Source organism: Neovison vison, chromosome 2, assembly GCF_020171115.1.
Source record: "Neovison vison isolate M4711 chromosome 2, ASM_NN_V1, whole genome shotgun sequence".
Taxonomy (NCBI): Eukaryota; Metazoa; Chordata; class Mammalia; order Carnivora; family Mustelidae; genus Neogale; species Neogale vison.
Genome location: NC_058092.1, coordinates 52,260,073 through 52,286,803, shown reverse-complemented (window position 1 = coordinate 52,286,803; position 26,731 = coordinate 52,260,073). Strand labels below are relative to the sequence as shown.

At 37.4% G+C, this 26,731-nt stretch overlaps 2 protein-coding genes across 3 annotated transcripts in view; one reads left to right on the top strand and one right to left on the bottom strand.

The window, feature by feature from the left end:
- LOC122900042 (integrin subunit beta 3 binding protein) overlaps positions 1-5,986 on the top strand; it is a 66,359-nt gene extending 60,373 nt beyond the window's left edge. For both annotated transcript variants that reach the window (XM_044238371.1, XM_044238370.1), the window contains one exon: positions 4,988-5,986. In XM_044238371.1, the coding sequence (XP_044094306.1) occupies positions 4,988-4,995 (8 nt within the window). In that variant the 3' untranslated portion in view covers positions 4,996-5,986. The remainder of the gene's footprint in view (positions 1-4,987) is intronic.
- Positions 5,987-8,110: 2,124 nt separating this feature from the next.
- Positions 8,111-26,731, bottom strand: part of ALG6 (ALG6 alpha-1,3-glucosyltransferase) — a 67,697-nt gene continuing 49,076 nt past the window's right edge. Inside the window, exons 10-15 of the mRNA XM_044238369.1 lie at positions 26,056-26,141; positions 24,592-24,676; positions 21,455-21,525; positions 13,699-13,767; positions 13,372-13,570; positions 8,111-9,105 (exon numbers count right to left, since the gene is read on the bottom strand). Coding sequence (XP_044094304.1) covers positions 8,908-9,105; positions 13,372-13,570; positions 13,699-13,767; positions 21,455-21,525; positions 24,592-24,676; positions 26,056-26,141 — 708 coding nt within the window. The 3' untranslated portion in view covers positions 8,111-8,907. The remainder of the gene's footprint in view (positions 9,106-13,371; positions 13,571-13,698; positions 13,768-21,454; positions 21,526-24,591; positions 24,677-26,055; positions 26,142-26,731) is intronic.

The window sequence follows — 26,731 nt, the reverse complement described above, 5'->3', positions numbered from 1 at the left end:
TCACCATTCTAATTAAGGTTAGCCTTGTTAAATTTCACTGTTTTGTTCAGATGGAAACATTTATTTATATTATCAAATTTGATACTATCTATGAGGAAAATAAGGACATGAGCTTTGGAGGTGTTTTTGAAATTACATTTAATCTATTTTTATAAATAATAGGACAATCTGACAAGATATGTGAATGAGAGGCTGGTTAAAAAGAACTGTAGAGCTCATCAGCCTAGCTTTAAAAGTGAAAAAGCACATATATTTAGGTGAGTGTATAGAGGGCTCTTAATTTAGCACCTTTAGTATAAATAACTAATTAGGTACTGACAGGTGGGTTATAGTTTCTGTAGGACACATGTAACTGAACGAGATACAACAAGTCTATGAATTTGGAAATTTGCTGAATTAGGTAAATAATTATCTATTAATTAGTTGTATCTTTCCTTCAAAACAGTTCCCTGTAGATTCAGCAATATAAGTAAAAAATGATAAATTTATAGCATTAGCTAGAAGCAGTATGAGTCATAATGTGATATTAGTGTCTAATATGCCTGTAACTGAAGGTTTGCATTAAGAACTAGCCTATCCCAGACTTAGTGGCAGCGATATTCCAATTAAGATTCTTAGACGCTAACCCCATGTTGCCTGCTATCTCTTAGAAACAAATTAAGGCAAAATAAATTCTTTTTTTTTTTTTTAAGATTTTATTTATTTACCTGACAGAGAGAGACGACAAGTAGGCAGAGAGGCAGGCAGAGAGAGAGAGGAGGAAACAGGCTCTCTGCCGAGCAGAGAGCCCGATGTGGGACTCAATCCCAGGACCCCGAGATCACAACCTGAGCCGAAGGCAGCGGCCCAACCCACTGAGCCACCCAGGCGCCCAAGGCAAAATAAATTCTATACTGAAAATACATTTCTTTGGAAATGGTATTTCAAATGATTAGTATTAGCTTCCTAACTAACAGTTTTCTAAATATTTGCAAAGCATCTTATGTACAAAATTGTGTCACTTTTCATTCATTATAATGTTTATTCTGTTGTACACAACAAATAATAGTTTATAATAATAACTGACACTTACTAAGCACTGCCAGTGTGCCAGGTACTACTACAGGCACTTTATACAGATTACACTCAACCTTTTCAAACAATGTGTGTGATATACAGTTATTATCTTTATTTTATAGTGAGGAAACTGAAGCACAAAGAGGTTAATAACCTTGTCCTAGAATTACCTCAGGAACAGAGCCAGGAGGCTAACCTGAGTAGGCTGGTATCAGAGCCTTTGCTTTGCCCACTCACAATAGTAAACTATGATTGTCAGGCTTCACTGCCAGTCAAAGGTTTTAGTTCCTATGAAATAGTAAGGATCTAATATATATACATAAACACATGTACTCGTCATAGGGTTAAACATTTTGTGGAAAATTTCTGGTCCATGGCAGTCCACAGACAGCTATTAGATGGCTATCATAAATACATAGTTACTGTTATACATCTGGCTAATAACATACACATTTAGTATATGATGGTCTCATTTGTGAACTTTGGAGAACTTAGAGTACTGAGAATAGCTTTGTGTTCCTGGAGTCTAATAAAAATTAGAATGTTAGGGGTGTTATTCTGAGTCTTTAATATGAGTAGTACTTACAAAAAACTTGCAGGAATGAAGGTTGACCCACCACTCAGCTTCCCTTTTCGTGGAAAGCAGTAGAGAAATAACAATGAAATGAAATTGGACTAAACCTTTGAGGCATTTCTCTGGGTTCATTTGACTGTGTTTTCTTATTTTGGGCACTTTCTCCATAATCGCACCCATTCCTTGACTTTAGTTCTTACCTTAGTGGAATTTATAGTTTCCAAATCGACTTTGACCTTCCTGAGCTATAAACCCACAATCTCAGCTGCCATATATTGTCCCCTAAGAACATTGATTTCATCATTTCCCCCCCCAAATTCTAACTCATTCTACTTTTGTAGGGATTACATTCATCCAGTGATAAGGCTTACAACCTCAAAATTCTGTCCCTTTTTTGTGCCCCCATGTGCAACTGCTGCCAGGTCAGCTCCCTTCTAAAAATGTTTACCTCTCCCTTCCATGCCCCCTGTACTCGTTTATTCCTCCATGACCTCTCATCCAGATTATCCTCCCCACTGTAACCTGCCTCTGCTCATTGGTCTCTTTTCCCTACAGCTTGTCCTGCTATTGAACAAATTATGCTTAAGAAGATATCACTCTACCATATTCACAGTAAAATCCAAATTTATACTTTATCCTCTCCATTGTAACCTGCCTCTCTGCCTCTCTGCCCCTCGGTCCCTTATCCCTACAGCCTGGCCTGCTACTGAACAAATTATGCTTAAGAAGCTATCACTTTCTCATATTCACAGTAAAATCCAAATTTATACTAACATTCAGAACTCTTCCTAATGTGACCACAGCTTACCTTGTCCTTGGTCCTTAGTCTCTCCAGATTATGTACCATTCTCTAGACACACTCCTCAGAGAGAAACTTTCTCATTCCCTTATCTTTGTTCTTATGTTTCCTCTGCTTAATATGTTTCTCCCCGTCATTGTAAAAAATTTACCCATCTTTCAGAACCTGCTTATGACTCATCTTGCATTAGACTTCTTCAGATCCCTCTGTTCCATGTTCTCTCATTGTTCCTTTTTTGTGCATTTGTCATAGCTGTCCAACTGATTTTGTCCTGTGCTCGAAAAACCTTTGACAAGCACAATACTCCTAATACCATTGTGGCCAACTTCCCCATCTACGTCAGTTCCTGTCCTCTCTCACACTTAAGTGATTATTCCTCCTGACCTTTATTGTTCAGGGGGAAGAAATACCCCAGATTCACTCCCAGAGCCTTTAACAAGCAAAGCCATTATAAAATAATGTTAGAATAAGAGAGAGTGTGAGTAAGAAACCTGTAGGCCACAGACAGGACAAAGACCAGCAAAGGACTGGAGGGAGCATGGTAGGCTAATATTAACAGGGGATACTGCAGGAGATACTGGGGTAATATATCTAGAAGCAACTGGATAAATAACTTGGTTAACAAAAGTGTGAGGCTTAATATAAAGGTAGCACTTAATATAAAAGGTAGCACTTGCATTATGCCAAGCTTTTAAACCTGAAATGATAATAAGGCAAGCTATGATAAGCAATACAGGTTCAGACCCCTCTTCTTTCTAGGATTCTGGGCAATAGCAAGTACAAAAAAGGATGAATCCATTTAGAATCAAAGTGTCAACTTAATTAGTGGAGAAATTAACTTCCAACATGGGAGGCCCTCCGGCAGAAGCTTAGGGTAACTAATATGGAGTGGGCCTCAGGCAGAAGTGGAACCTTCTCTCTCCCACACTAAGTCTAAATCTTGAACCCTGTGAATCTCAATCTTGAACCCAAGAAGAAAGCTGGATCTTTGGGGGCACCTGGGTGGCTCAGTGGGTTAAGGCCTCTGCCTTCGGCTCGGGTCATGATCTCAGGGTCCTGGGATCAAGCCCTGCATCAGGCTCTCTGCTCAGCGGGGAACCTGCTTCCTCCTCTCTCTCTCTGCCTGCCTCTCTGCCTACTTGTGATCTCTGTCAAATAAATAAATAAAATCTTCAAAAAAAAAAAAAAAAGTAAGTAAGAAAGAAAGAAAGCTGGATGTTTGAAATAAACTCCATGTCCACATGACATTGATCACAGTATTTGTTTTTGGTGGATCCTGAATTTGGCGTTAGAATCTTTCTCAACACACTTCTAGCAGCCCTGATCAATTGATGAAACTCTTTTGCAATGCTCTGGCATTATAACAGAGGAGAGGATTTGGATTACACATCCAGCATCAGCTCTGTTATCTACTTAGCTCTGTGGCCTTAACAAGGCACTTGGTTCCCCTAAACCTTAATTATAAAATGAGACTGATATTTACCTTGTGGGATTGTACAAAATGAACTTAACTAGCACCTCTCCCATAGTAACTAGTGATAGTCTTACTCTCCTGTATAATACTGTCATTAGGTCTGATAACTGTGTATCAGTAACCTATAGGGATATTAAGTGAACACTAGAGTGCTTAAAATCTTCTACAGGAATTCAGAGCAAACTCAAATTGGCAAGCATTGGTGGTTGTCAAGTTGGCAACCTACCTTCTTCTAGGATAAGAATATATGTGGACTCTCATGAATAGGGAAATATAGGAGCCTATCATGCATTACTTCTTTTTTTTTTTTTTAAAGATTTTATTTATTTGTCAGAGAGAGGGAGAGAGGGCGAGCACAGGCAGACAGAGAGGCAGGCAGAGGCAGAGGGAGAAGCAGGCTCCCTGCTGAGCAAGGAGCCCGATGTGGGACTCTATCCCAGGACGCTGGGTCATGACCTGAGCCGAAGGCAGCTGCTTAACCAACTGAGCCATCCAGGCGTCCCCCATGCATTACTTCTTAATAGCTGCCAATGTAAGCATGAAAGGGGTATTTCAGGAGTGAAAGGTCCATGTACCCTATGGGAAATATGCCATCATTTGCCCATAGCTGAAGGCTTCCTCTCACAGAGGTCCTACTCCAAACGGCAAGAACTTCTGCCACCACTAGGAGGCCCCAGAGGGACATACTCTGAATAGGAATGCCAGTAAATACGGTCTCTTTTTTGGGGGGGCAGCTGTTGGAGGAAACACCTGCTGAAAGGCCCTGAAGGCTTATAGACAAAAGGCATGTAGATTTTGGTGTTTTCAGCAAGTAGATCATGTAGGAGTTTTAGAAATATCTGAGAAGTACCTCACGATCCATCTTCACATAAAGAGTGTGGTGTCTGAGTAAGCCCTATTGACAATTATTTGTGAAGGTGAATCTTGTTTAGAAGACCCAAAAATAAGCAAATGAGAGATTACCAGTATCTAAATGAGGTACAGATTACCTGGTAAATGGGTGTTTAAATCATTTAAGTAGTGTGTGAGATGCATGTTAATGTGGAATCTAATTCTTGATTTAATAATCTTTTATATCCTACAGGCATTTAAAAGAAATGCACTTACTATGAACACCAACTTCTGCATCTGCCTGATCATATTTAAAGGAACAGAAGAAATGTTTGTAATTAATCTGCCCAGTAAATACCAGATCATAGCACTAGGCAGGTGCGGGTCTAGATAAAATTTCTTGCAGCTAATTTAAACTTTCTACACACACCAGTAGATAATCTCAATGTAAATAATACATTTCTTCTTGACCCTTTAATGTAAGCCAACATGTAGAAGAGGACATTAACTTCTGTTCTCTATCACATACACTTCTGTAGACTTTTAGCATTTGTGGATAGGGGTTTTGGGTTTTTTTGTTTTTGTTTTTGTTTGTTTGTAGTTGATCGTGGATAGATTTTTAAAGCATTTATGAAAATGGCACTTTAATAAAACTGTGTTTTAAAACTCAGATTAAATTTAATGGCAAGTGGAATTAGGTATCATTTTTCCAATGATTTTCCAAGCCCCAAATGCCTATTAGATTCTTTTTAAACTTTTAAATTTTTTCTAGAAGTTTATTGCGTAGCCACTATCTCAGGGGTGAGTTTTTATCCTCTAAGTTATTTCTACGCTTATAGCAAAGAACTATTTTCCAAGTTTTAAAATTTTCACACCTCCTTTTATAAAATTGTGGAATGTATTTTTCAGTACAAGTTGTTCTTAAACTGAACTGCAGACTCTACTGAATTTAAAGAAGAGATCTTTTTATTGGGCATGTAATCACCTCCAAATTATTTTGAAGCATTAATTTCAATTTCTGTTTTTCTGTGATGTTATTTGTATCATCCTCATACTATCACAAAATAAAGGGGAAGTAGGAATCACAGGGTGTGTTACAAATTGATAACTTTTTTTTAAGACCTCTGTAGTTTTTGACCATTTCTACAGGGAAAAAAATGCTACTCCCTTGGTACTTGCCATAAGTCTTGACAAAATTTGTACGTTATTGTATCATGTAAATAAAAATACTATATGAAGATCTGAAACAAAATTTAAGTTTGAAAATAATTGATCTTCCATTTAGAGAACTTCAGGTTTACCTCTTACCTCTTAAAATGAGTTTTTAAAAACTATTAAATGACATGGATAGTAAATAGTAACCCAAGTAACTACTAAACCTAATTCCCTTCAGTAATGATTTTATTGGTACTATTTAAATAAGATTTTAAAGATAATCAGTCTGCTAAATATTAAGAACACTTTATGATACAGTCCTTCTAATAGGACTACCTATTACCTAAGTATACCAAAAAGGATAATTCCTTTGTGTTCTAGCATTGCAAACTAACCTTAGGATATAAGCCAAAGCATATAAAGAAACTTATATTAGTCAGGAAATAAAGGGTTAAGAAGTAGATTCGTTGCATATGTAATCCAAGTTATGTAGGTATGTGCTTAATGCTATTAAGTCAGTTACTGTATGTTTGACCTCGATACACTAAGCTTTTGCCTTTCAGAACAGCTGGGTCTGCTAAGAATCATTTCCCAGTTCTCTTCATTGTAGATCAGATGACTCTCGCTTTATCACCCTTGGAGGCCACATGAAGGACAAAGCAGAAAGATCCACAGACAAAACTAATGTTTATATGGGGGGGAGGAGGGTGCGTCATGAAGGAAGGCGGGGGATACACTTGGCCCTGATCTTCCAATGAACATAACAGAAGAGAGACCAATTGAGACTTGAAACCTCTGTGTTACTCCAACTATTATTTAGTTACATCCTATCCATCTTTTACTCCTTCTATTGAACAGAGAGGCTCCTTTGGCTGCCTTGACTTTTGTAAATGTTTCATTCACTTAGTTGTGGTTTATCATTTGGACAGAATGCTACATCTGGGATTTTTCTCCCCTCCTTAACGCCTCAAGGGAAAATGGCTTCTGTATGCTTCATATTTGATACATGAACATACACCCTGTTCTCTTCATTTTAAGAAGCAAGCCTAAGTTTATTGGTAACAGGAAAAACTGTATTTTTCAGACACAGCCCTTCCCTCTAAAATGAACTTGAACATAACTTAGAAGGGTTCATTTCCTAACAGGTATATTGGTGAAGTAACTGAGAAATCTTCAGCATGTTTGCATTACTTAAATATATTAAAACATCCCAAGAACCCTGAGTATAGCTGAAAAAAGTACTTTGGAATTGCCGATTTCTGTGATCATAATTCATCAATGGACATTTTTGGTATTCTGGAACCTAATCCTTCCAAGTTCAAAGTGGACTCTTCTTAAATTGGTTTCTAATGGATATAAGAGATACTTGACTTATAATTGCTGCACATCTCCATAAAAGCTACAAAGTTACTTGATATGATTAAATTATGTAAATTATCTAAAATGTGTATTTAGAGGATTTACCTAGAAGATACCTTGAATATGGGTATATTCTATTAATATTTATATAATATACTTTTATTTTCAAATATCTGCTCCAGTTATTTAGAAGTTAGAACCTTCTCATCACTGATTTAAATCAACATCCTTTGTTAAACCCATGTATGCTATTACAAAAATAAAAACTAAAAAAACAGGAGTACACCAGCCAGCCAAGATGCTGACATTTGGGCACAGTGATTACAGATGGTGACCATGGACAGCGATGTTCCTGCTGATTCGGCAGTGATTCAAGGCTGCTTTTCTGTGCTGACCTGCCCTTTGAGTCCTTATGCACATTTGCTTTGAGAAAGAAATACTTCATGATTTTTGCTTTGTCTAAACCTACTTCCTTTATCAGACGTAGAAGCATATACCTTCTTGCAGCCTGTCCGTGTCTAGAACCAGATTTTCTTTGTGTCTATGTGTTCAGTGTTTTAAAATATATCACCACTTAGTCAAGATACTTTAATGAATGGCTTACGAAAGAAATATATTCATTAAAAACATAGGTTAATGTGAAAATAATTGTTTTATTCTTACCACAGAAACTGAAGAAAACACATCTTTTTTTCCTGCCCTTCCAAAAGAACAATCTTTACATAAAAATTATAACATAGATAGGATATATTATTTTTACCAATTGAATATGATAGCAGAGATGAGCTTCTCCTATTATAGAATGATATGTTATTAACAGAGCCAAGTTAACATGAAACATGATATGAATCAATGCTTATGGAAGTGGTAATCTTAAACCACTCAAAAAAGATCAAAAGGATGAAATCCTGTATAAAACTATTTAACTTGAACAGAATGATCCTGGAAGTTTAGAACTAGTGATCACGAGTAATTAAAAAAAAAAAATCACTCAAACCACTTAAATTCAGTAAAATTCACCGTTTAATTACATTCAAGTAGATCAGCATTTTTGAAATAAGAATATGGTCTAATTTCTCTGCCTTGTTATAAAGAAATCAAATTTACACATGTAATAAGGCATATTCAAACGTTAAGCCTATAAATTGCCTTCTCACAGTAATTAAAAAGATCATCACAAATTTAATCCCTGAGATATAATTTCTAAAGAATGAAATACACATTACTTGCATTCTAAAATGTAAGGAAAACTAAATTTAAATACCAAAATTAGTGATTTCCTTTAAAAAGAAGGGCTGGATTCTTCCAGTAAGCTCACTGGATTTGCAGATTTCTTTTTAAGACAACAAACTGTAGTGGTACATTCCCTGAGTAAACACTGGGATTAAGGGCCTTTTCTCTTGTTTTCCCACTTGGATAACTGAACATTAATAAAACCAATATGTCTTGACCACTCCACAGTTAGAAAATAAAAGCCTCCACTGGGCTTGGGTCCCCATATACATTTACTTTGTATATAGACAACAATGACTTGTCGCCATTTTCCCCCTATAACTTTCGTGATTCTCAAAATGATAATTTCATTTATATGTAGCAAAAAAAGTTCAAAAAAAACTTTCAGCACTGTTAATATTTTCATGTTTATTTGTGGAAATAAAGCTAGTTGGTTTTCTTCTGATTTCTTCCATTTTTGGAATCCCACATGATTATAATGTTAAAATATACCAAGAAGAACAGGAAGTTCAAGCAGGATAAAAAACAAACCAATACAGAAAATAAGTCCGGTAATTTCTGAGGAGGTTCCAGTGTGACAGTTATCAGTGTCAGAAGTACCATAGTGATGACTGAGGTAAGAAACTGTAAGGAGGGAAAAAAACATTATTGAGTAATAAAGACAGAATTTAAATGCACTGGTAACATTTACTTATAGCTGTAAGTGAGCAGAACTGAAGGTGAGGGGTGGGGGGGGTCCAATCTCTTCTACTGGTGGATCTCAACCTAGGCCACATGTTAGAACCATTTGGGGGGTAGGTATAAAAACCTCAATGCCAGACCACACTTCAGAACAATTAAACCAGAGTTTCTGGGGTAGGTCTTAGGATTTAAAAGCTTACCAAGTGATTCCCATGTATAGCCAAAGCCTCAGGATACCTTTCATACTTAATACCACCCACGTACTAATGAAAGTTACCTGGAATAGACAATATTGCTAGTCAGGGTTAAATTCAGGGTATGCTCCAGGACCTTGAGTCCCTATAAGGATATAAAGTTCTAAGCTAATCTGTCTATAAAAAAGCCTTCCATGGCAAATAGAAAATTATATTTCATATTCATGGAATACTTTCGATGGGCTAATGCTGCAGTAAGTCAGGGTGGAGCATATGAAAGAAAATGTAATCTTGCCTCAGAGAGTTTTCAGTTTAATTAGGGGAATGGAGGAACTAATTAAATAAAATCACAAGGTCATATTTTATTAAATGCCAAAATGAGTAGTAGAGATACTTCATTGATTCTAATTGTGTAGCAGTCAGTTTTCTTTGGACTAGTGTACTGTACAACAGAACTTTCTACAATGATGGGAAAGTTCTATACCTGTGTACCTCAAGAGAATAACTGCTAACCACACATGGTGGTCACTGAGCAGGCAAAATATGCTTATTGTGGCTGAGCTGAATTTTTTATTTTATTTAATTTTACTAAGTCTAAATTTTTAATGTGTCTAGTGGCTACTGTATTGGACAGTTTTTTTTAAAGATTATTTATTATCTTTATTTATTTATTATTTATTATCTGAGCGAGAGACTGTGCATACAAATAAGGGAGAAGGGGAGAGGAAAAGAGGAAAGAGAACCACAAGTGGACTCCCTGCTGAGCACAGAGCCCCAAGCAGGGCTCGATCTCAGGACCCTGAGATCATTACCTGAGCCGAAATCAAGAATCATGCCTAATCAACAGAGGCACCCAGGCATTCCTACCATATTGGACAGTTTAGCTCTAGACTGTGAGCTCCTTTAAGACAAGGACCAGGGCGCCTGGGTGGCTCAGTGGGTTAAGCCGCTGCCTTCGGCTCAGGTCATGATCTCAGGGTCCTGGGATCGAGTCCCGCATTGGGCTCTCTGCTCAGCGGGGAGCCTGCTTCCTCCTCTCTCTCTCTCTGCCTGCCTCTCTGCCTACTTGTGATCTCTGTCTGTCAAATAAATAAATAAAATCTTTAAAAAAAAAAAGAGTTGAATATAGAATACTTTAAAAAAAAAAAAAAAAAAAAGACAAGGACCAGACAGATCTTATTCATTTTATCTTGGCATAGCACATAAGTACACAGAAGCTGCTTAAGTAAATGGAGAAAGCAAGCAGTGAGAAATCATAGTGACTTTCATAAAGGAGACGGAACATAAATGGAACCCTAAAAACTGTTTTAATGTCTATATTATAACAGGATTTAAAGATCCGAATAGAGTAATGTAGAACTTATTCCAGATGGAAGCCTGGGAAGGATAGTAACCAAAAAGGCTCACAAATAGGTATAAACGGTATAAATATCCTCCAAAGGGAAAATCCCTGTAAACCTTAGTGAAAAGTGAAAACTTCTGAAGTGAAACCATCAAATTTAAAGTTTCAAACTGGGACGCCTGGGTGGCTCAGTTGGTTAAGCAGCTGCCTTCGGCTCAGGTCATGATCCCAGCGTCCTGGGATTGAGTCCTGCATCGGGCTCCTTGCTCTGTGGGGAGCCTGCTTCTCCCTCTGCCTCTGCTGCCACTCTGCCTGCCTGTGCGCTCTCAGTCTCTCTCTCTCTGGCAGATAAATAAATAAAATCTTTTTGAAAAATAAATAAAGTTTCAAACTTAAGGGACATTTTCTTGGCTCAGTCAATTAAGCATCCAACTCTTGGTTTTGGCTTAGGTCATGATTTCAGGGTTGTGAGACAGAGTCTCGCATCAGGCTTTCCACTCAGCGCAGAGTTTGCTTGAGATTCTTTACCCCTCATTCTCCCCCCGCCCTGCTCCTCCCCCTCTCCACCTTAAATAAAGAAAATCTTTTAAAAAAAAAAGTTTCAAACAAGAAATGTGGGACTGGTTGAAATGTCATGACACCATGATCCTGAATCAGCATTGAGGGGCATGTTGAAATTCCTCCTGCTTTATTACTTTTTATTTTATTTTAAATATTTTATTTATTCATTTGAGAGAGGGAGAGCATGAGCAGGGTAAGGGGCAGAAAGAGAAGCAGACTCCCTGTTTATCAGGGAGCCCAATGTGGGGCTTGACCCCAGAATCATGACCTGAGCCGAAGGCAGACACTTAACCAACTGAGCTGCCCAGGCACCGTAAAATTCCTCCTGCTTTAAACAAACTCCAGCTATTACCCCATTTGTCTACTTCTGTTTACAGCAAAGTTTCCTAGAGGAGTTTATTTAACTTACTGTATCCAATTCCCTTCCCATTCTTTACTGAATCCACACCAATTAAGATTTTTACCTCAGCTGCTCCAATCAAACTGCCCTGGCCAAAGATCCATAATGATCTCCACTGTACTAAATCCAGTGGTTATTTCTTATTTCCTTATTTGATTTCTCAACAGCTTCTGAAGGTGCATATGCCTCTAATCTCCTTGAAGCACTTCCTTCACTTGAATTCCATAACACCAGACTCTTCTGGGTTCTTCCCACCTCAATAGTTAATCCTTCTCAGACAACTTTGCTGGTTACTTCTCATGTCCCCTACCTCTGAGCACTGTAATATCCCAAGGCTCAGTACTTAGTCGTCTAATATACTCACACCTTTGGTGAGCTCATCTGTGACATGACTAATTATTATCTCAATGCCAAAGACTCAAATTACTGTCTCCAGCCTGGACCTCTCTCCCCTAAACTCCAGACTCCTTCAAATGGATATGTAATAAGCACCTAAACTACAAGTGCAAGCTACCCTTAATAAGATTAACAGCTGACCTCTTATCAGAAAACACTGAGGTCATAAGGCAGTGGGATGGATGACATTCAAATTGCTGAAAGAAAAAGATAAGAATTCCTTTTCAAGCAAAATTCCTTTTCTAGTCACCCCTTCAGGGTGCCTGGGTGGCTCAGTTGGCTTAGCAACTCAGGTCATGATCCCAGAGTTTTGGGACAGAGTCCCATATCAGACTCCCTGCTCAGCGGGGATCCTGCTTCTCCCTCTGATGCTCTGCAGAGCCACCCAGGCGTCCCGACTACATTTTCTATGATTCCATGTTACGGTCTGAATTATGTCCCCACAAAATTCATATGTTATAGCCCTACCCCCCAATGTGAATGCATTTGGAGACAGAAACTTTAGGAAGGTTAAATTAATGTTAAATTGAGGTTGTAAGGGTGGGGTCCTAATTTGATAGGACTAGTGTTCTTATAAGGAGAAGAGGCACCACAGAACTCTCTACACACCCACACAAAGAAGAGGCCATATGAGGCTACAGCAAAGTTGCCTATAACCCAGAATTAGAGGCCTCACCAGAAACTGTGATGAGGCACCTTGCTTTTGGATTTCTAGCCTCCAGAACTGTATGAAAATACATTTCTGTTATTAAGCCCCCCAGTCTGTAGTATTTTGCTATGGCAAAGCAAACTAATACATAACATTTATATGAAATGTCCAGATCGGTAAATACATAGGTATAGAAAGTATATTACTGGCTGTCCAAGGCTAGAGGTTAGGGTAGAATGGGAAATGGGTGCTAATGGAAAGAGGGTTCCTTTTTGGGGTGATGGAAATAATCTAAAATTAGATTGTGGTCATGGTTGTACAACTCTATGTACATACTTTAAATCACCAAATTGTACACTTTAAATGGGTGGATTTCATGGGTGAATTTATGTGTATTAGATCTCAAAAAAGCTATAAGAGAAAGATAATTACTTTTTTTTTTTTTAAATAGTGGCATGCTAAGTATCATTCCTTAAAAACTAAACAACTCATGGCCAGCTATTGATTTCAGCTCAGGTCATGATCTCAAGGTTGTGAGACTGAGCCCCATGTTGGACTCCTCACTGGGCATGACGCCTGCCTAAGATTCTCTCTCTCCCTCTCTCTCTCTGCCCCTCTGCCCACAGCACTCTCTCTAAACAAACAAAAAACAAACTGAACAACTTACCAAATATTGTATAATTCTGGGAAGAAATGTAAAACATGGAAGGTATTTCCTAACAGAAATGGAAAAGGATTTCAATTGCAGTTCTTCTTCAGAAGTCTTTTCAAATATTGAAAAAGAAGTTGCACAAGCTATAAAAAATACCATCGTTGTCACAACTGAGGGGATTAGGAGTTCATCCTTCAACAGAAGAGGTAGCATACTGTAAGGGATAACAGAAAAAAATATCAAAAGAGAATTGCTAATTCAAAACATAATCACTTTGTAAAAAATTTTTAAATGAGTTTATGGTAACTATACTGAAAATACATAAATATGGGTTTGACTCACCTAAATGTTGACACAAGTAAAAACCAAGTAGACATAAAAGGAATTTCACTTAAAACTAAGCAGACTGGTCTAAAATGATAAAGAAAAAATATTTTAATCTTGAGAAACAGAATTTCAATTCTTGTGAAAAATATAAACACATTATATCTATCTGATCTTTGGGGTAGCTAAACAAACAAATAAAAAACAGCCAGTAAGGTCTCCATATAGATCACTGGTTCATTTTTTTGGTATCAGTCCAAACTCAGTGAGTCTAAACACAAACAAGGTATCAACTCCTCCCAATAACTGAAAAACTGCTTATTCCAATATTCCATTAATGGAACTTTTTTTCCTTGTCATACAAACAGCAGCTTATAGAAAGGATCAGATAAACAAATTCAAACATTCAGAGAAAGACAGCTTTTTCATGTTGCGTCCTACTTGAGAAATAAATTAATTCCCAGTACAGTGGCTTCAAAGTTCTTTTTTTATGACCCTCCATGTTACATATTACTCCATGTTACATATTACTAATCTAAGTTAGATCTTCTGCCACAGAAGTGAGAACAATGGAGAAAGAAGAATTTTAAGAGGAAACAAGTTGATTATGGTAGAAGATAAGAGGAAAAAACAAGTAGGAAGCAGTCAAATGAAAAGAACAGTAATATAGGAAGAAGAGGCATAATACCAATGTATGGAACTACATTAGGATTTATGACAGAGCTTAGGGTCATAGGTCCCAATTCTGTGACCTCCTTACGTGCACCGCTGTCTCATTACCTTCTGGATTCTACTGTGGCAATGCTCAAGAAGAAGGGGACCTGAGTATCTCTGCCACTTACTGGATGACCTTGAACAAATGATTAATTTAACCATCTTTCTTTGGTGTAAATGGAAATAGGAGTAATACCTTGTATTGTTACATTGTTACATAATTGAAAGAACTCTTTTACAAGTATTATCTAACTTTTTAATAAAATAACTTTTTACTAATGATGGCAGTTGTTGAATACTTGTTGCTATTATTATTGTTGTTATCATTATTATTTTGGGTCTCCTTATTTTACTTTTTAAAGATGTATTTATTTATCTGACAGAGACACAGTGAGAGAAGGAACACAAGCAGGGGGAGTGGGAGAGGGAGAAGCAGGTCTCCGGCCAAGCAGGGAGACTGATGCAGGGCTCGATCCCAGGACCCTGGATTCACGACCCAAGCCAAAGGCAGATGCATGATAACTGAGCCAGCCAAGTACCCCTTCGGTCTCCTTATTTTAAAAGGTTTGAGCATTCTCTTCCTTTCTTAGAAGGATGACTTCTCCCCATATCAACCAGCATATGAAATGTAAGTCCTGAGATTACAAACTGAAAACTACCACACTAAAAAAAAATACTAGAGGCCTTTCAATTTCATTACTTGATGCTTTTTCAATCAGAGTGTATTCGTTTAAAATATGCACATAGTAGCTGCTCAATAAATATTTTCTCTTTCTGGGTCTTAACTCTTTCCCATTTATTCATTATTCATTTTTTTAAAAGATTTTATTTATTTATTTGAGAGAGAGAGTGTGTCTGAGAAAACATGAGATGGGAGAAGGTCAGAAGGAGAAGCAGACTCCCCACAGAGCCAAGAGCCTGATTCGGGACTCAATCCCGGGACTCCAGAATCATGACTTGAGCCGGAATCATGTCCTGAGCTGAAGGCAGTCACCCAACCAACTGAGCCATCCAGGTGCCCCCATTCAATACTCATTTGCCAGATACAAGTATTTACTGAAAACTTATGCACAACTGCTCTGAAAGGAATAAAAAGAGGAATATAACTCAGCCCTTGACTTCAAGGTACTTAGTATTTATATTTAAGCAGGAAAATCCCCTGCATCCTAACCTCTGAATCTTTTCCTTCACCACATTGTTGAAAACAAACCCTTGCTCCCTTCGCCTGAGGAAAATGCTGCCTCTCAGCCCTCTCAACCTCACCTGTTTTGTTGTAGTTTCCAAAGCCTTCAAACAACTTGACCCAGAGCGAGATAACTTTTTTGGTCTCTATCATTTCTTCCACATCAGTTCTCCCCCTCTGCACCCTAACAATCTCCATATCCTCAGGCTTAATCCCTATTAGTCCTCAACTTTGTCATCATCCAACCACAAGAGTCATTTCCCTCATTACTCAGTCATTTCAACTCCTTACTCTCTACAAACCTATTTATCCTCATTCCTGGCAATTTTTACATAGATGATTTTCCAATACCCTGACATCTCATTTGCTGGAACTCCTCTCTTCAAGTGATCTCATCTTTATTATGCTCACTAGACAAAACCACAAACCTGGAAAGACCTAACTCTCCTCCTGTACTTATTCCAAAAATACTGAGCAACTGCTCTTGAGGAAAACATTTGCCTACACGAACTGTTTCACTTTAAAGAACTATTTATTTTGAGAGACAGAGCAGAGAGGACAGGCAGAGAGAGAAAATCTCAAGCAGATTCCCTGCTCAATGCGGAGGAGCCCGAGGCAAGGCTCATCTCACAACCCTGAGATCAAGACCTGAGCCAAAACAGAATCAGATGCTTAACCGAATGAGCCATCTAGGTATCTGTTTTCACTTTAGACACGTGATCGTGATATTCAAGTGTCTAACAGCTACTATGTATTTCTCTAGTCTGTTCACATGTGTCTCTTAAGAAAAATAATCCCCACCTTCCCATAATCTCATAATCCCAACCGCTCCAACCTGCTCTTGCCTAAATACCTTGCCTTCCACTTCATTAAGAAAATTGAAATAAAAGAACTTTTACAGATCCCACCATCACATCACATCTCTTCTCAGCATCAGTACCAATATACTCTGTTGCCTCTTTTTATTAAATGAACTATGCCTGCATCTGTCCAAAACCAGTCCTTCCATTTATGCTCTGGGTCAGATCCCATCTCCCTTTCCAAGGGGTATCGCTTCAGCAACCCTTAACTCCCTCCTATATCATCAGTGTTCCCTCTCTACAGACCATTCCCACACCATTATTTCTAACACCTTAAGCAACAAGCCCTACTTGACTCTAATTTCTCTACCAATTATTGCTTTTTTTCTCCCCTTCTCAGCAAAATTACCTAAAGAACTGTTTACCTGTCTCACATCATATATAAAAATTAACTCAAAAGGAATCAAAGACTTAAATATAAGAGCTAAATCCATAAACTTCTTAGAAATAACACGAGAGTAAATCTTTATTACCTGGGATTTGGCAATGGTTTGTTGGACAGGACACCAAAAGCCCAAGCAACAAAAAGAAATAATAGATAAATTGAACTTCATCAAAATTAAAAACTTGACAGTTTTTAAAACCTTAAAAAGTGCTCAACATTATTAGGGAAATGCAAATCAGAACCACAATGAAATACCCCATAGAATGGGGTGGGGGTAGGGGGAAGGAAAATAACAAATGCTAGCAAGGATGCAGAAAAACTGGAAACATAGATTGCATTACTGGTGGGAATGCAAAATGGTATAACTGCTGTGGAAAACAGTTTGATGGTTCCTCAATCAGTTCAATACAGAATTACTATGTGACCCAGAAATCCCACTCTTGGATATAGACTCAGGAGTACTGAAAACAGGGGTGTCTGGATGGCTCAGCCAGTTGGGTGTCTATCTTTGGCTCAGGTCATGATCCCAGGATCCTGGGATCTACCCCCACTTCGGGCTCCTTGCTCAGCAGAGAGCCTGCTTCTCTCTCTCCCTCTGCCTGCTGCTCTGCCTGCTTGTGCTCTGTGAAATAAATAAATAAAATCTTTATATTTAAAAAAAAAGAGGTACCAAAAACAAATACTCAAACAAAAACTTATGCAGGGATGTTCATACTGGCACTATTCACAATAACCAAAAGGTAGAAACCCAAATGTCCATCAAATGATGCATGGATGAAGAAAATGTATAGCCATACAATGCAATATTTTTCAGGCATAAAAATGAAGCATTGGGGCACCTGGGTGGCTCAGTGGGTTAAGCCTCTGCCTTTGGCTCAGGTCATGATCTCAGGATCATGGGATCAAGCCCCACATCGGCTTTCTGCTCAGGGGGAGCCGCTTCCCCCCGCCCCCGCCTACCTCTCTGCCTACTTGTGATCTCTGTCAAATAAAATTTTTTTTAATGAAGTACTGATACTTGCTACAACATAGATGAACTTTGAAAATATTATCTTACATGAAAGAGGTCAAACATAAAAAGCCAAATTTTATATGATTCCAATTATATGAAGTACCCCAAATAGGCAAATCCATAGAGACAAAAAGTAATTTGATGGTTACAAGAATTGACAGACGGGAAGAGAATGGGGATTGACTGCTTAAAGGGTACAAGGTTTCCTTCTTGGGTGATAAAAATATTCTGGAAGTAGATAGTGGTGATGGTTGCACAGCACTGTGACCACTAGTGTATTTTGCCACAAATAAATTTTAAAAAAATAATCTACAGCTATCTTCAATTTCTCTCTCATTATTTCTTAAACCCACCTTAATCAGGCTTTTCCCTGCATCACTCCATCAACATTAGCCTTGTCAAAGTCACCAATGACTTCCATTTTGCTGAGGCAAATAGTCTGTTCTCAGCCCTCATCTTGAGTGATCATCTCGTGTTTTTTCCCCTCAGCTTTACTGATATAATTGACATATAACATTGTGTAAGTTTAGGATGTACACCACAATATTTGATATAGGCATATATTACAAAATGATTATTGCAACGTTAGTTAACACATCCATCAATTCACCATCAATTACCTCTTGCGTGTGTGTGCAGTGAGAACTTTTAAGATGTATTCTCTTAGCAACTTCCAAGTATATAAAACCTGTTAAATATTACTATGTACAGCCATCATGCTACACGTTAGATCTCCAGAACTTACTCATCTTAAAACATTCATTTTGACCACCTTCGCCCATTTTTCCTTCCTTCTCCCCTGCCCTGGCAACCACCAATAGTACTCTGTTTCTATGAATTTCTACTCTGTTTCTATGGATTAGTTTCTCAGTTTTGATGACTTAGATTCCTTATTTATGTGAGATCACACAATATTCATCTTTCTCTGTCTGACTTATTTCACGTAGCATAATGCCCTCAAGGTTCATCTATGTTGTTGTAAATGGCAGGATTTCCTTCTTCCTTATGACCGAGTAATAGTTCAGAGTGTGTGCGAGAGTGTGAGCCATGAGTGCATATATAGTATACATTTTCTTTATCCATTCATTTGCTGATGGATATGTCTTGGCTACTGCAAATAATGCTACAGTGAACATGGGGATGCAGACACCTCTTCAGGGTCATGATTTCATTTCCTTCAAACATATACCCAACCTGTGGGATGGCTGATCACATGGTAGTTCTATGTAATTTGGGGCGGGGGGGGGGGAGACTTCTACAGTGTCTTCCATTGTGGCTATACCAACTTATATTCCCAATAAGAGTGTACAAGGGTTCTCATTTCTCCACATCCTTACCAGTACTTGCTATCACTTGTCTTTTTGATAAGAGCCATTCTGACCGGTATAAAGTGTTACCTCATTGTGCTTCCGATTTGCATTTATTTATTTATTTATTTATTTGACAGACAGAGATCACAAGTAGGCAGAGAGGCAGGCAGAGAGAGAGGAGGAAGCAGGGTCCCCGCTGAGCAGAGAGCCCAATGTGGGGCTGGATCCCAGGACCCTGGGATCCTGACCTGAGCCGAAGGCAGAGGCTTTAACTCACTGAGCCACCCAGGCGCCCCCATAAGTTGCCTTTTTTCATCTTGTTAATCATTTCTTTTGGTATATTGAAGTTTTTTAGGATGTCAGCCCACTTACTTATTTTTCCTTTTCTTCCTTGTGGTTTTGGTATCATATCTAAAAAAATCATTGCTAAGACCAATGGTAAGGAGCTTTGTTCCTATGTTTTCTTCTAGAATTTTTATGGTTTCAGGTCTTACATTTACATCTTTAATCCATTTCAAGTTAATTTTTGTGAATGGGGTAAGATAGGTGACTCATGTACTTAAAATACCTTCTTCACTCAGGACACCAAATCTTGTGGTTTTTCATCATACCTTTTAGCCATTCCTATTTGCCTCTTCTCCTAAGACCTCTTAACACTGTGCGGTCCAGGACTCAGTCTCTGGTACTCTTCTCTGTATATACTCACTCCCTTGGTGATTTCACCCAGTCTTGTGACTTTGTCCTCTTTACTGACAAACTACTAAATTTGTATCCCCAGCTCAACCCCCCTCTAGAACTGCACTCATATGTCCAACCCAGACATACATCTAAATGCTGACTCAACATCTCTGCTTGGACGTCCAAAGACCTGTCCAACACTGAACTTGCAACCCTCTCACGAGGTCCACATCTAGCTTAACCCTGCTCCACTGTCAATCTTCCCCATTTCAGTCAATTGCTATTCTATCTTTGCAGTTGCAAGCCAAAAACCATGGACAACATTTGATTTTTCTTTTTCTATCACATGCTACATACAGATCACTAGGAAGCCTTCTGGTTCCTTTTATACATCCACAATGACCACTTCCTGCTTCTTCTACTATTATTGTCTTGGTTGCTAGTCACCACCATCTCTCAACTGAATTACAGTAACAGCCTTCTAAATGGTCTCCATGTTTTCTTGCTCCGTACAATCTATTCTTAACATGCAGCCAGGATGATCCTTTGATTTTTTTTTATCAATTTTATTGAGGTAAAGTTAATATACAAAGAGGGGCGTGTGGGTGGCTCAGTTGTTAAGCATCTGCCTTCCGCTCAGGTCATGATACCAGGCTCCTGGGATTGAGCCCTGTACCAGGCTCCCTCCCTGTTCAACGGGAAGCCTGTTCTCCCTCTCCACTCCCTCTGCTTGTATTCCCTCTCTCACTGTCTGTCAAATAAATATTTTTAAAAAATTAATATACAAAGAATTGCACATACTAATGTATATAGTTTGGTAAGCAGAGTGATCTTTTTAAAACATCAAGGGCACCTGGGTGGCTCAGTTGGTTAGGCATTTGCCATCAGCTCAGGTCATGAACCCAGGATCCTGGGATCAAGCCTGCTTCTCCCTCTCCCTCTGCCTTCTGCTCCCCATCCTTGTGCGCACTCTCTGTCAAATAAATAATTTTTTTAAATCTTAAAAAAAAAAAAAAAAAGATTTTATTTATTTATTTGACAGACAGAGATCACAAGTAGGCAGGCAGAGAGGAGGCAGAGAGAGAGAGGAGGAAGCAGGCTCCCCATAGAGCAGAGCCATTGGACTCAATCCCAAGACTCAATCCCAGGACCCTGGGATCATGACCCGAGCCAAAGGCAGAGGCTTTAACCCACCAAGCCACCCAGGCGCCCCCTAAGCAAAGGTTTTGATAAAAGTAATAGCAAGGGGTCAACATATGAAAGTCCCAAAAGAGGTGAATGAAGACAATGAATAAATAGATATGGAAATGAAGGAAATGAAAAAGGCAAAGATGACAAACAGGCTCCAACCTGAGGAAAATCTCTAGCATATAAAAAACATATAGGAAGAAACAGAAATAATTATGCCAGTAATAATTCTATGAAACTTTTTCAGTTTAAAATATATTTTAAAAGAAGTAAAACTGTAAGAAATCATTATGGAAAAATATAATTTTATGAATAATTTTATGCAACTACATAGTAACATTTGTGTGGTTTTGTTTTGCACTTAGGTGATTATATGTAGCTAATAAATTTATGTATATATAATATATACATAGTAATAAATAAATCAAACACATTTTTACTTACAATGATACCAAGAGAATGGACTTTTCATGTACTTGGAAAGAAAATAAAAAGAATGACAGTGCACAGCTAACCTTTAAGAAAAAGGGGGGAGAATGAGATATAACAACTTATAAACTATAATAGTTTAATTATGAATCTAAATAAAAATCATCTGAAGTAAAATTTTAAAGCTTAATGTAGTTTCTATCTAGAAGGAAAATATCTATACAACATTAATGCATAATATTTTATTCAAATACAGAAAAACATTGCTTGAAAAAATAATGATTATAAAGCTATACTTAACCATCTAAAACAATTTCATTCAGACTCAATTATTAATAAACAAAACTACTAAATACTTCAGACACACAATCAGACCTTCATTCCCCCCTTGGAATCTTTGACAATTAAAAGGGACCGAAGGACAAGAAGTTCAAAAACACCTCACGAAACAAATGTGGGTATTAAGAAGGGCACATATTGCATGGAGCACTGGGTATGGTGCAAGAATAATGAATTTTGGAACACTGAAAAAAAATAAATTTAAAAAATAATAATTAAAAAATAAAAACAAATCTATTTTAGTATATTTTTAAAATGTACAATTCAATAAAATATATTAAATGTTTTATGAAGTCATCATTTGCTATTTGGGGTTTAAAATTAAAATTACTTAGGTCTATTATCAGAAGTTTATGATCTGCATACTGACCATCTATCTACACACATGCAATCCAGAGCAAATCCTATCTACACCACTTTCTAATTACAATATCCACCCACTTCTCTCCATTCCCCCCTGCTAATAGTGGGAAAGGAGTGGTCTAAGCCACACTCATCTTTCTCCTGGACTACTGCAATAACCTCCTAATTGGTAACACTCTTGCTTCCTTACAGTCCATTATGTACTCAGCCACCAGATCAGATCATGTAAATCTCCCTGTTTAAAATCCTCAAATAGCTTCCCATTAACACTGAGAATAAAATCCAAACTCCTGTCTGGGTCCTGCCTTCCTCTTCCAGTCTATTTCTTACTGTCTCCCTCACGCACTTCACACCAGCCACTTCATACCTGTCCCTTTTTGTGCTGAACATGCCAAACATGTTCCTGCTTTAAGAAAAAACTTCATTTTATCAAGTCAGAGCACAGACCTTCTTAGTGAATGGTTCCTTCTGGCTAGTCATTCAGCTCAAGGCCTAAATGTCACTTCCATAGACAGGCCTTCCCCTGTTCAAGCTAAAGTACTGCCCCACCAGCACTCCTTTCATATAACACTAGTTTCTTCATAGCTCCATCACTTCCAGATATTTTCTCATGAACAAATCTATTCTGTTTACTGTCCTCCTAGCATTGGCATGAAAGGCCCCAATTAAGAGAACAGGGATATGAGCTGTCATTCACTTACACACCAGTACTTGGAAAGGACCCGGCACATTAGCGGGCACTCAGAATATGCTACTTGAATAGATTAGATATGATCACCCTGCTGCTATACATATATTAGTATCATACCATCAATTACCTCAATTATAGGCTTATATTGAGCAATAATTCAATCTTTATTGAAAGGAAAACATTTAGAAATAATTATAATATATATATAGTATAATGGGAAATGTTTTCAAATTTCTCAGGAACATTCAGTAAGAATTCAAAACATCAACATTAATAAGAAAAATCATTAATATAAATCATTTTTAGTTTTTTAAAGATAATGGCTTATATACTAAAACAGCAAACAGAATAAAATTAAGAGATTAAGAGAAAAAAAAGTTTTTTCTGGCTTATAATCCTAAAAATAATTACCTCTAACACTGCTACAGTTACTCAAACTCTGAAATTCCACTCGATTATCTTTGAAATAATACCTTTATTTAGCATGTTATTTCCTAGAAAAATAACATAATCATATGTAAGCTTGTAAATATTTCAAGTTAGGGCTATTAACAACATCAGAGCATTATTATTATTCCTTCTATTCTAAAAGTCCTATAGAATAGTAACAGATGATGTAGAATGCTCAGAGTTCATTCTCAGAATGAAACAAGAAATTGTCAATAAAAAGGTAATAAAAAAGAAAAGAGGAACATGAAACTATTGTTTTGTACTGTGGTACCCATATGCACCTCTGAAGTATTTTACTGTTTTGCTCTGTTCTGGCTTGTTTTTGAAATGCAATATAAAAAAGTGCCCATCTCAAAATTGAAATCCTAATTTCTAAAATGTCCCCTTATTAAGCCCATTAAGAGTTTTAATAAACTAAATTTTCTTTAGTATCATTTTAGAGACCAAGGCATAAAGGAACCAAATTTTAAATACCACAGAAATACAACCAGGAAGGAATTTGTGAGCCTACTCAGAGAAACCCAAAGGTGTAGGAAATATAACCAATTCATCTTCAAACTAACACAAGTCATCTTCCTTAAACAGAGATCTGTCCCCTATCCTCAAAAAGCTTTTTTGGCTCTTCTGGCACACAAATCAAACTCCCAACTTTTTTAAGCCAGCATTCAAGGTCTTACCCAATTAGAGCCTTTTCAACTCTTATCTCCCACTATATCCTTTCCTAACCTCAAAACACACACACACACACACACACACACACACACGTCACACAAATTTCACTGTATGCTATTCCCAGCATTCCCTATCCTTTCCTCCACTGTATCCAAGCTCTTCCTCCTGCCTTGAATTCTCTTCTGCTACATAACCTCCTATTCCAAATCTTGCCCAGCTTTCAAAATTTGGCTCCAATTCCACTTACTCTAAGAAGCTGTCTAAAATCTGCCCCAAAGTAATATTTCCCTTTTCTACACTATCACAGCATTTAATGTGTAATTAAAAGAACTTAATACCTTCTACTTAATAGCATAATTATTTAAACATGTCTATTCCCACTCTTTTCTTCTCTGTATTCCCTAATACAAAGCAGAAATTAAAGAGTTGTTGAATTAAACTGAAAGATTCTGATTATTTAGCCTAATATAAAACACAGCACCAAAGTATGTCAGACACTCAATAAATGTTCACAAAATAAATGAATACCTTATTTCCCAGTCCAGTAAACCCCATTCAAAGGAAGAAAATAATTACCTGTATTTTTAAAAGATCAGTTGCAACAAGAATTAAGTATTTAAAGTAATGAGAAACTTACCAGAGTAAATCTGAATCCTCTGGGAGAGGGATTAAGTGTTAATTTTATACATGCAGGAAGCAGGCTCAAAAATGTAAAACAAAAGCTAAAAAAAAAAAAGAATAAAAATAAAACATTTGTTTTCTTTATAGAGCTAGTAATTAAAGCAAAGAAATATTGTTTAATTTAAGGATCACGTTACTTAACTTGTTTATTTCAAATTAAAGGTTTTCTTATTTATTAAATGTGAACTTAACGCCAAATAATATTTAAATAAAATCCATTCACTGAAATATTTACACACTTTTATACGTAATTATATAATACAGAAAAACTATTATAATGGTTACATTACTTATAGAAAAGATACACAAAGATAGCAAACACTCAAAATAAGAAAACACTATCAGGCATAAAAAGACAATATATATTTGTAACACAAACATTCATAAAATTTACTCACAAAAGAACCTCTCACAAAAGTTAACTATTTGATTTTCAGCCCATGGTAAATCAGAGAGAACAAGTTAGAAAGGAAGTGGGTAGCTGCCAGAGCTTCTCCTAGTGATGGCTGATGGGCAGGGAGGAAAAGGAACTCAATGAGCAGAGCCATGGGGAGCCATTTGGTACCACGGCAAACAGCTTTTGCAAGCCCTAAGGACAAATTATAACACAATAACTGATTTTCCCACTGTTGGTGGCTTTGTGGTGTGTCAGCTTGGCTCGGCTGAACTACGGTTCCCTGAATATGCTTCTAGATAGAGTGGGCTACAAGAGATATTCTCAGAACTGGAGGACAGAGGGAGGCAGCACCATTATGCAACATGCACACACACACACACCTTCTCCCAGTTATTCGAACACTAATCTTGGAGCTGCTGCGGCAATTTTGGGCAGATGTAATGAAAGTTTCTCTTCAGTTGATTTTAACTTAATCAAAAGGGGGATTCTTGGATGGCCTGACTTAATCAATTCCAAGGCTTTTAAAAGAGAGCTTAGGTCTGCCCTAAATTGAGATTCCAAACAGCAACTGGGTTTGAATTGCTCTTCCTCCCCCTTAGATACTCTTTCCTAAATGCCTGCCTTGTGGACTTCCAGTTTGTTCAGTTAGATCCCCTGACGGTATATGCCAATTCCTTGTAATAAATTCACACACACACATACACCCTCCTACTCATTCTTCTTCTCTGGTTGAACCCTGATTGATACACCACCACTGAAAATAACGGCTCTTCAAGATAATGTTTAATCATGTTTATTAGACTTTGTTTAAGGAGGAGGGAAATAGGTAACAATCCAGGAAGATTATCACTTCACATACTTCAAATAATAATTTTGGTATATAAAGAGATAGGTAATGTTACATGGAAAATTCACTAATGAAGAACACCTCATTCCCTAATGACACCAGATAAATGAGATATTACCATAATACTTTTAGAGAAGAGCTTCTACAACACCATACTCGAACTTTATATCTCTTACCTGATTATTATCTGGATGTGACGTGGCAAAATATCCTTGATCTTCAGAAAGATACTGAAGCTGCACCAAATATTGGCCACTTTATCCTTAAAAGAGATTTGTGAGTTTTACATTCTGATATAATAGAAATATTAAACTCTATCCAAGTACAGCCCATGATTTCTAAATAAACTTTTGAGACAGAAAACTTTTATTCACAACTCTTTTATAACTGAGTTGCTTAAACTCTCCAGGAATACACACACACACACACACTTTTCGTTTTTTGCAATGAGAGTTGACCTAAATCACAAGCCAACCATAATCCAGACATTCCCAAGAAATATTTATTATTTTTCAAAGAACAGCACACTATCCCGAAATACTTAAGTTACTCATCTTTGGACATTTTTTCTAGGAAATCTTTTTTCCTAATTTGTAGAACATACATTTTTTGGACCCATTTTATCACACACCTAAAATTGTCCCAAGTATAACCTACTAACAACTCACAATGACAAGAGTTAATTGCTAATAAATCAAGGCATTTAAAGACATTAGCAGTTGTGGTAGGATTGCTTTCAAAATTAAATTTGTAACTACAGCACTCTGCTTGTGAAACCCACCCTCTACACAGCTGCTTAACTCACAGCTGTGTAAGCATAACATCAATAAAGTAACTATCACTGACAACTGC